General features: G+C 60.6%; 1 protein-coding gene across 2 annotated transcripts; it reads left to right on the forward strand.

The window, feature by feature from the left end:
* Positions 1-211: 211 nt before the first annotated feature.
* Positions 212-7,964, forward strand: KRT78 (keratin 78). 2 transcript variants are annotated; one of them, XM_077869938.1, is made up of 9 exons: positions 212-660; positions 1,334-1,548; positions 2,575-2,635; positions 3,088-3,189; positions 3,991-4,155; positions 4,493-4,618; positions 6,960-7,180; positions 7,409-7,443; positions 7,518-7,964. In XM_077869938.1, exons 1-9 carry the CDS (start codon positions 292-294, stop codon positions 7,793-7,795), a joined length of 1,572 nt encoding a protein of 523 aa, XP_077726064.1. In that variant the 5' UTR covers positions 212-291; the 3' UTR covers positions 7,796-7,964. The 2 variants fall into 2 exon arrangements, with proteins under 2 accessions (XP_077726064.1, XP_077726065.1); XM_077869939.1 differs by having other exon boundaries at positions 213-660; positions 3,088-3,183.
* The last annotated feature ends 2,182 nt before the right edge of the window (positions 7,965-10,146 follow it).

Consider the following 10,146-nt stretch of genomic DNA (forward strand, 5'->3'; position numbering starts at 1 on the left):
GAGTCCGGTCTGGGCTGCTTCCTTGCTTCCGGGCCGTGCCCAGCTCTCCCGCGGCCTGGGGGCTCCGAGGGCAGCGTCTGGGCCTCCTCTCCCCTGGCCTCTGTCCTCCAGGTGTGTCGGACTAGGTCACCTGGAGCCAGTGACAGACACAGTCAGGCCGAGAGCATCCTGCTCCCCGAGGCCCAGCCCAGGCCCGGGAGGGGATAAAAGTCTCGTGCTGGGGCCTCGGGGCAGGAACTCACACACCCGGATGATCCTCTGTCGTCTGCACTGTGTGGCCTTGTCTCCAGCATGTCTGTCCCCTCAGCCCGGGCCCCGAGGGGCTTCAGCGCCCGCTCAGCCTGCTGTGCTCGCTCGCGCTCGTGGGGCCGCGGGGGCCGCTTCAGCAGCCGGAGCTGCACTTCCTTCGGGGGGAGCAGGGGAGGCTCCCGAGGAAGGGCTTGGGGGTCAGGGGGAAGGCCGGGGGTGCAGTCTGGGGGAGCCCGAGGTGGGCCTGGCCTTCCCCTGTGCCCTCCCGGGGGCATCCAGGAAGTGACCATCGACACTGCTCTGCTGAGCCCGTTGAATATTGGGATCGACCCCCAGTTCCAGGTGGTGAGGACTCAGGAGACCCAAGAGATCCGGAGCCTCAATGACCAGTTTGCTTCCTTCATCGACAAGGTGAGGGCCAACTTGGTGAAGCCCCTGTCTCTGCCTCCCTTGGAGGAATGTTCTCGATGGATTTGGGAATGGAGAAGTCTGCTCAGCTACCATTTTCCTTCCTTCCTTCCTTCCTTCCTTCCTTCCTTCCTTCCTTCCTTCCTTCCTCCCTTCCTCCCTTCCTTCCTTTCTCCCTTCCTTCCTTCCTCTCTCATGAGAGACAGAGAGAGGCAGAGACCCAGGCAGAGGGAGAAGCAGGCTCCGTGCGGGGAGCTTGATGCAGGACTCAATCCCGGGACCCCGGGATCACGCCCTGAGCCAAAGGCAGATGCTCGACCGCTGAGCCACCCAGGCGTCCCTGCTACCACTTTCCTAATCACTTCTGCAGCCAAAAGGTCCTTCCTGTGGTCTCACTGCAGTCTCTCTGATGATGCTGAGGCCCTGCTGTTCTATGCTAGGGGCTCAGGAGCGGAGGACGGTCATTCGGCAGTGGGGAGACCCTCCCCTGTTAGCCATTCTGATCATTTTGATATGCTCAGAGCCTCCTGGGAGGGCCTGAGGCTGCCCCTGCCCAGGCTGGGTTGGGAGGTAGGGGAAAGGTGGGCTCACCGGAGGAGCCCCTGAGGCTTTACTTGCCAGAGCCTGTGGCCAGGGGTCCCACGGCAGCCTCAGGGAGCCTCCGCTCGGGCTGCAGGTACGCTTCCTGGAGCAGCAGAACAAGATCTTGGAGACCAAGTGGCAGCTGCTGCAGCAGCAGGGGGTGAGGGACAGCCCCCCGGACCTGGAGACCTTCTTTGAGGGCTACGTGGCCCAGCTCAGGCGGCAACTGGAGCAGCTCCAGAGTGAGCGAAAGGCTGTGGATGCCGAGTTGAAGTCTTGCCAGGACCAGGAGGAGGAGTATAAGGCCAAGTAGGCAAATCCCAGTGCCCCTTGGGGCCCGAGGGGGGCCTGGGAGGGTCTGGATCAGGACTGTCAGTTGGTGGGTCTCCCACATGCTGAGCTCCCAGTGACATGTGAGTGGCTCCTCTGTGCATCCCCTTCCCTCTGATTCTCAGGGTGCTCCACCTGTTGAAGGTAAGGAGGCCCCACAGTCCCTGATGCCCAGGTCTGGAGAGCCTCGGTTCCAACAGACCCAGTGTGAGGGCCATGCTTGGGGTCAGGGCCGGGAGGGGCCTATTTTAATAATGCCTCAGTGGGTTTTTCCTCGATAAATTCCTGTTGAGCAGGCTGTGGGCCAAAGTGACTCAGAGGTTCTCTGGTCCCGGTGTTGTGGAAGGGAACCCATTCAGTGGGACCGTCCCCGGGCTTGTGGCATGATTCACAGCTGGGCAGTTTTTGGGTTCCCCACCTAGGTCACCAGGTGGTGTGGAGAGAGCCCTGGGCTAACAGGAGGCTTGGGTTTGGCGCCTGTGAGCAAGGGGGAGCTGTGTGGCCTTTCAGCTTTGCCTATCAGCTCCCTATCTGGAAGGTGGGAATATGCCACCTGCCCTTCTTACCTCCCAGGGCCATTGGGAGGATGGCGTGGGAGGTGGAGTGGGTCCTGGGAAGAGTTCAGGATTGGGGCCAGGAGACCTGGTTTTAGATCTGCTTGGGCCACCTATCGATGACTTGGGCAAGCCATGTAATCGCTCTGACAAAAGCCAAAATGCCCGCTTCATCACCTGATGGCTGTGAGCAGCAAGTGAGGAAAGGTGTTGGGATGTGCCCTATAGATGCATCGGAGAGTGGTCTCACGTGGTTGGTGGAGTGAAGACGGGCAAAGCCAGGACGTAACGATGACTTCCTGATAGGAAAGGCAGAGGCAAGGGCAGCTTATGTGTTTTGTTGGGAGCATCTAATGGCAGGGGGGCCGTTTCAGGGAGGTCGTGCTCGGAGGAGGGGCATGGGCTCCGATCTTGCCACCCCGGGCAGCGGCCTTCTGTACCTACCTGACAGGTATGAGGAGGAGGCCCACAAGCACGCCACGGCTGAGAATGACTTTGTGGTCCTCAAAAAGGTGAGGGGGGGTCAGGGGCTTCCCTGGGATCCTGAGCACCCACCATGCACAAAGCCGAGTCTTGGGCTGGGACAGCAGGTGGGGTGGGAGATCCTAACGCAGCACGTGGTAGTGCACTGCCTTCGGGGGGCTCCCAGGGGGTGGGACACCTGTGTGGACACAGGCGCCCTGGAAGATCTGATGGAAAGACCATGTGATGAGCTCTGGGTGTCACTGTGGGAGAAGGTGGGGAGGGAGTGGAGGACGCAGAACCGGTTGGGAGTCCTCGGGGAAGGCCTCCTGAAGGCGGTGTGTGCCAGTGTCAGGGAAAAGGGAGAGCAGGGTGACAGGGGGCTGGAGGGGGCTGGAGGGGTCCCCGGGGTGGCCGTGGGTGAGTATTGGGAAGTGGGAGAGCAGAACTCGGGAACCAGAGCGGGAGTGGGAGTCCATGGCTTCTGTGTCCCTGTCCCCAGGATGTGGATGGGGTTTTCCTGAGCAAGATGGAGCTGGAAGGCAGGCTGCAGTCTCTGCGAGAGTACGTGTGCTTCTTGAGGCGACTCTATGAAGAAGTGAGGGTCTGCCAAGGGCAGGGTGGTGCTGAGGGCGGGGTGGGGGTGGGGGTGCAGGCGGGGGTGGTCAGGAGGCCAAGGCCGGTTAGTGCCACCGGGAGCCGTCGCTCAGTCATTCGACAAACAAACGTTGCGAACGTACCGTGCGGCTTGCTGGGCAGAGGGATGCGCTAGTGAACCAGACACAACTCACGACGCTTGCTTTCTGTCGGGAGACGGACGGGAGACAATAGCCCGAGCAATAGCCCGAGTAGACTGTGTGGCATTGAGAGGGCGACGGATGCTACGGCAAACAGGAAAAATCAGAACAGGCCCGGGGGGCTTGGGAATGTCGCAGGGGGTAGGGCAGGTGGCAGCTTTGCATGTGGTGGTCAGAGGGGACTTCATTAGGAAATAAAGTTTGCGTAAAGATTGGAAGGAGGCGAGCAGTGAACCGGGCAGGTGGAGTCGGAGATTCCGGGCAGAGGGACGGGCCCCTGGTCGTGCGCTGGTATCTTTGTGGAAATGAGGCGGCCTCGGGCATCAGAGCGGGAGGAGGAGGGGGTGGGGTGCGGTAGGGGGTCAGAGGAGTAGCGGGGACCAGGTGGTCTGGGCTCGCAGGACGTTTACCTTTAACGTCCAAGCTGCAAGGGCCATTAGGCACCACCTCCTACAAGCCTCGTCTTCAGGTGAGGAGAAGCAGGGGGCCGGGCATGCTTGATGGATCCAGGGGGGCATGAGGCCGGGCATCGCGCCCACTGCCCCGGCCTGGGGCCCCGGGGGAAAGGGAGCGGGGGCAGCTGGACGCTGATGCAACCGTCCCTGCAGGAGCTGGGCCGGCTCCAGACCCAGGCCGGCGACACGTCCGTGGTGCTGTCCATGGACAATAACCGAGGCTTGGACTTGGGCGACATCATCGCGGAGGTCGGCGCCCGCTACGAGGAGATCGCCCGGAGCAGCAAAGCCGAGGCCGAGACGCTGTACCGGACGCAGGTGCGGGAGCCCCGAGGCGGCCTGGGCGGGCAAAGCCTGGGGCTCGCTGCCCGGGCCCCGGGTGCTCGTCCACCGCGGCCCCCTTGGGGCAGGTCTGATAACCTGCCCGGGGCTCCGGGGCCGGTGGGCACGGCCACCTCCACCTCTGGGGGGGCGGCGGGGACAAGAGCAGCCCGACTCCCGCAAGCTCATCCCGCCCTGTCCTGGCTTCAGCGTTTAAGCCGCGATCCAAGTGAGGACGTGAGAGGCACAGAACGGGGGACGTGGTGTTTCTCACAGTCTTGGGGTCAAAGGTGAGGGTCCTGTCAACCGGTGGTGTCGCCCGTGTCCCTCTCAGTACCAGGAGCTTCAGGCGTCTGCCCGGCTTCACGGGGACAGCATGAAGGGAACCAGAGTCCGGATCTCCCAGCTGCAGGAGGCGAGTCAGAGGCTGCAGGGTCAGATCGAGAACCTCAGGACGCAGGTGAGGCTCCCAGAGCTCCCCAGGCCCTCCCTTGTGCTACCTTTGTGCCAGGGTCCCCGCCAGGTGTGTGTGCAGGTTTGATAACCGGCTGGAGCTCTGGGTACTTTGGGCGGAGAGCACCTGAGGCCCCGTTTTGGAGGAACTTGGCCTCCCTCCTGCGACTTCCAGCCCGTGTGGGCTCTGCATTGAACAACTCCAGGGGGCGCTGCTCACGCTGCCTTCCGTGGCCCGGGGCGCACCTTGCTTTTGGCTCCTCGGGGAGAGGGCCGATCCTTCTACTTTCTTTTGACTCTTACTCCTCAAGCGCAGGGGGACTCTAGGGCCGGGTGCTGACTTTCTGGGTCCCGTGCTGGGGAGGGTGAGAGCCAGGACCCTAGGGCGCAGGCGTGATGGGCAGTGGCGCTGGGGCGGGGAGTGAGCCCTCCTTAGGCAGATCTTTGTGCGGGTTGGAGGTGATGCCTCTGGGGCCTGGCATGCGACGAGAGGGGAGCGGCGGGGGGAGAGGATGGCAAGGGCGGAGACGCGGTTTCTTGCTAGTCCTGGAGCCCTCACTCCTGGATGTGGAGGCTTCCAGACCCTTCACGCTTTCGAGTCTCTTTGCACTCCCTTTCCCCAAACCCAAAGAATCGATTTTGGGATCAGCAGAGGGTTGAGAGCTGAGACTACAGAGTCAGGCGGTTTCCCCACGCAGTTCGGCTTGACCCCCGGGGCGCGCACGGCCTGTGCATTCCCAAGAGGGGCCCTCCCGGGAAAGCCCTTGGAGCTCAGGTCATTGGAAGCCTGGACTCAGTCTCCACCCATCCCCACCTGGCCTCCTTCGGAATGTGACATGGGACCGAGATGAAGGTGCCCAGGGCCTATTATTCAATTTGCTGCCATGGTGTTTGGGCCCCTAAGTTTGAATTCCTTGCTTTGGAATTCCCCGGGGATGTCTATTAAAATGCAGATTCCTGGGCCTCTCTCAGGCTAAGGGCCTAGGTCTCTAAGGAGGGAGCCGAGAAACCCACTTGCTGAGCTCAGCTCACCCAGGTGATTGTGAGCAGGCAGTCTGGGCCCGGCAGGCAGCACCTAGGAGGCCTACCGCGTCCCCACATCTGGAACCGCTCGCCACACTGCAAGCTGCCTCTCCTGCGAGAATCCCTCTAGGAGCACAGCCCCCCTACTCCTCCTTTTCCTGCACAAATGTACGGACTGGACTCCCCTGTGCCAGTCACCGCGCAGCCCCGAGGGCGGGAAGCGGGGGGCCAGCTGGCAGCTGTCCTGGGTTAGGGACCCAGCTGTGCCACTCACAGCTTCTCTGACTCTCAGTTTCTTTATCCGTAGAATAGAGACGATGCTCCCCATCAACAGGTGCTCATGTACAGAGTAGGATAACGAGGCTGGAATGGGAATAGGAGGGAGAGCCCCCAGGGGAGGCCTTCTTTCCTGATCCCGAGGCCGAGTCAGCGGGGTGGCCTGTTAGCTGGGGACGTTGCTCTCCTTTGGGGAGTTTTCTCAGATCAGAAAGGTAAGCACGGAGAGCGTGCTCCTCAAACCAACAACTGAGGCACGTGGCTTGATGTGGTTTGATAAGAGGACAAAGTATTTGAAGTGGGGCTGTCCTAGAGCAATCAAGTGCCCTTAGGAGGACTCTTGTAGATAACGCTCCACGCAGCGGGACGGACAGGAAGACCAGTAAGTGCCCGGGCAGAGATGGAGTGCCTCGAGCAAGGTGCCAAGGGGTGCGTTTCCTAACAAAGTGCCACAAACTTAGAGGCTTGAGGCACCAGACCGCGTATCCCCTCACTTCGGGAGGCTAGAAGCACGGAATCAGGTGTTGGCAGGTGCGGCCCCTCTGAAGTTGCTGGGTGGGGGCGTCCTTCCTTGCCCTTTCTCGGCCTCCGGAGGTCCCGGGCATCCTTGCCATTCCTCGCCTTATGGCTGCATCGCTCCATCCCTGCTTCCGTTGTCACATGGCGTCATCCCCCGGCGTCTGTCTCTGTGACCTGTCATCTTTTCTAGGGACGCCACTCATCGGGGTTAGGGCTCATTCTACACATAGTATGATATCATCTTGAGATCCTTAGCTAATCACACCTTGCAAAGACCCTATTTCCAAATAAGATCACAGTCTGAAGTTCTAGGTGGACATGACATTTTTGGGGACACTATTCAACCCACTCTGAGAGTTAAGGAAGCAGAAGAGGCAATGCTTTCTGTCAGAGCGAGAGGAACGGGGCAGGGGGTGGCCGTGGATAATTTTGAGCTCATGAGATTGTGGTCTAGCCACAGTAGATTCCTCGGGAGGCTGTACCCAGCTTGCAACCACTCTCTCCTTTGTTTCTACACCCCCCCCCCCCAGAATGCCAACCTGCAGGCCACCATCACCGATGCTGAGCAGCGCGGGGAGCTGGCCCTCAAGGACGCTCAGACCAAACTGGCCGAGCTGGAGGCCGCCCTGAGAGCCGCCAAGCAGGAGCTGGCCCGGCTCCTGCACGAGTACCAGGAGCTCATGAGCACGAAGCTGGCCTTGGACGTGGAGATCGCCACGTACCGCAGGCTGCTGGAGGGCGAGGAGAGCAGGTGGGGGCCCGGGCACACGGGAGAGGTGGGAGAGGAGGAAGGACCGCCACCAGCGTGGCCTCCTCGCCGAGGGACATTCTGAGATTTCCTAGCGCTCCCACCCACCCTGCTGGGAGGGATTGACAACCAGGACTGGGGATTTGATCTGCTGAGAGGCTAAGAAGCACCTGGGGACCCATTCTCCGCAGCCTTTCTGAGCATTTTGTCCTCTTCTCCTTTCTCCCCCAGGATGTCTGGGAGGTGCACCAGCCAGGTCGTCGTCTGTGAGTATCGGGGAGCTGGGGAGAGTGGTCCCCTGGGGAGGACCCTGCTGTGACTCTGGTGCATTTCTTGGCAGCCGTGGGTGGAGGCAGCACCGTCCTGTCTGGAGGCGCTGGCAGTGGCCTGGGGGGCTCTTGTGGCCTCGGAGGCGAGAAAGGCAGCTTTGGGTCCAGTTGCTCCAGCGTCGTGACCGGAGGCTCCACCATCACCGTGGGCTCCGGGCAGGGCCCTGCTTTGGCCTCCTGCTCTGTGTCCGGCTCCGGCTCCGGCTCCGGCTCCGGCTCCGGCTCCAGCTGCCGCACCATCCTGAAGAAGACGGTGGAGTCAAGTCTGAAGACGTCCGTCACATACTGAGTGACCTCGCAGCCACTTGCTCCTCATGCCTTCCCGACCGAGCCCCCTCAGCCCTGCGCCCCCCTCCATCACCCACCTCCCTGCATGGCCAGCTCCGTGCGCGTTGCCCACAGCCCGAGCCAGGCCACGGGGAGCTCGCAGAAGCCAGTAAAGTCGTGCCTGCTCGCTATTCCTGCTGTGTGCCCAGGCTGGCCTTGCTCTGCGTATGGTTTGCGTCTCACTGGCCTGCTGTCCGCCCCAGGCCCCAGGTCCACGGCGCCCTGTCCTCCAGCCCTGGTGGGCTCGGCCAGCCTAGTATTGTCCTTTGTGGGGAGAGGAGGGGCCTGAGGCCCAATGACCAGAGCCTGGGGGCTGGAACCAAGGGCCACCACCCTCGTCCTCTTCCCTCCCTCTGGACTTCTCTCTTGTGAAACGAAGCAGCACCCATTTCTCCCTGAAGGGGTCTTCCTTTCTCTCTCCCCTCTCCCACTCTTTCCCTCCCACAAATTTCATCGAATGCAAACCACACTGGAGGCACCATGCCAGGACTGGGCTACTCTGGCGAGCTAGATCAACCCCATCCTGCCCTTCTAATGGGCTCAGCGTCTCTCTTTTTTTTAAAAAGTAAGCTCTACACCCAACGTGGGGCTCGAACTCACCATCCTGAGATCCAGAGTCGCATGCTCCACAGACTGAGCCAGCCGGGTGCCCCTGGGTTCAGTGTCTCTCCCGCTCCTTCAGTTTCGGGGTTCTCCAGCATAGCCCCTCCCACCCATGAGAGCCAGATCTTTCTGGAGCCTGTGGTAACCAGGGCCAGAGGCCAGCCTCCTGCGGTTAAGTCAACAGCCCGTGCTAGGAGATGGGGGTTTCTGTCCTTCTCCCAGTCCCCTCCCAGGGCTGCCTGGCTCCAGCTCCATCCAGGGTAGCAAGCTGGGTCTTTTCATGTCAGCCCCACTTCATCTCTGAGCTTTAAGCTGGCCCTTCTCCTGGGCAGGGGTGCCCCCGGCAGGTTAATAGTTCAGCACTGATGCTAAGCAACAGCTCTAAATGCATGTCCCGAGGGGATTTAGAAGGGAGGCTGAAGGGCAGAGACGAGGGTTCCCTGCGGCACCGTGCAGCTTCTCTGCTGCTCCTTCCAGCAATTCAGCTCTGCCCCGGGCTTGCACCTCACCTAGCAAAACAGAAGCGGTGCCGCTGCCCAGCCCACTCTTCCCAGGGAATTCGTGGAATATCTATTAGTGTTTGGGAATTTCAAATGGGCATCTCACCCCTCATCCCAATCAGCTCATCAGGGGGCTCCTTCCAGCCTTCCACTCTGCTCCCTGGGATGTCATCCATCCCCTCCATCTCCACTGATGCTTCAGTATCTTTTTTAGCTCGTTCCCTGGTAAAGTAACTGTACTTTGGACTGGAGACAGCCCCTCATCCCTGTTCTTCCTCCTCCTCCTCCTTTTTTTTTTTTTTTAAGATTCTATTTATTTATTCATGAGAGACACACAGAAAGAGAGAGGCAGAGACAGAAGGAGAAGCAGGCTCCATGCAGGGAACCTGACGTGGGACTTGATCCCGGGTCTCCAGGATCACGCCCTGGGCCGAAGGCTGGCGCTAAACCCCTGAGCCATGCAGGGATCTCCAACCTGCTCCTCCTTCTTCCCATGGCTGCACCAGATTTATCTCCTCCTGGAAACTCTCCCTAATTCCTCAAGTCTGAATGTGCCAGACCCTTTCTGTCTCTGGCACAGCCTGGCTACACCTGTCCTTGGCTCGGTCTCTGGCTGGTTCTGGTCTGGGATCCAGCTTTCCTATTAGACTGGGACCAATGGGCAGGTTCTTCTCCTGCACCCAGGATGGGGCTCAGCTGCTCAGCTTGTGTAGGGGGGCTCTGATGAGCCCTTGGGACTGGAACTCTGTCCATCCCCTTACCTCTTGGCTCTCACCCCACCACTGGGCCCATCTGAACACGAGGCTGGAAGCGTCTCCTTCCCTTTTCTGCAGGAAGCTCTGCAGGAAGCCAGGAGTGTGGGCAACAGGGCCAGTTTCTAGGTGGGTGAGGAGGGTCACCTTCTCCACCCCAGCCCCTATCCCATCAGCCCATTGGCTCCAGCACTACTCCTGCCTTCTCCCTCCTGTGTGGCTCAACTCCAAACTCCACAGCCTAGGCCACGGGAGGTCATGTCATTGCCCCCCAGCTTTGAGGGACGTCAGCCCTTTTCTCAGACCCAAGGATCTCTCCATCAAAAGTATCCAAGAAGGGGGCTTTTCAGCCATCTGTAAGGGAGACAGGAGTTGGGGAGCACATGATCCAGGGACCAGGATCCCTGGGTTTGCATCCTGGCTCTGCCACTTACTAGTGGAGTGACTTTCACCAAGCT

The sequence above is a fragment of the Canis aureus genome, chromosome 25 (genome assembly GCF_053574225.1).
Source record: "Canis aureus isolate CA01 chromosome 25, VMU_Caureus_v.1.0, whole genome shotgun sequence".
In the NCBI taxonomy this organism is placed as follows: Eukaryota; Metazoa; Chordata; class Mammalia; order Carnivora; family Canidae; genus Canis; species Canis aureus.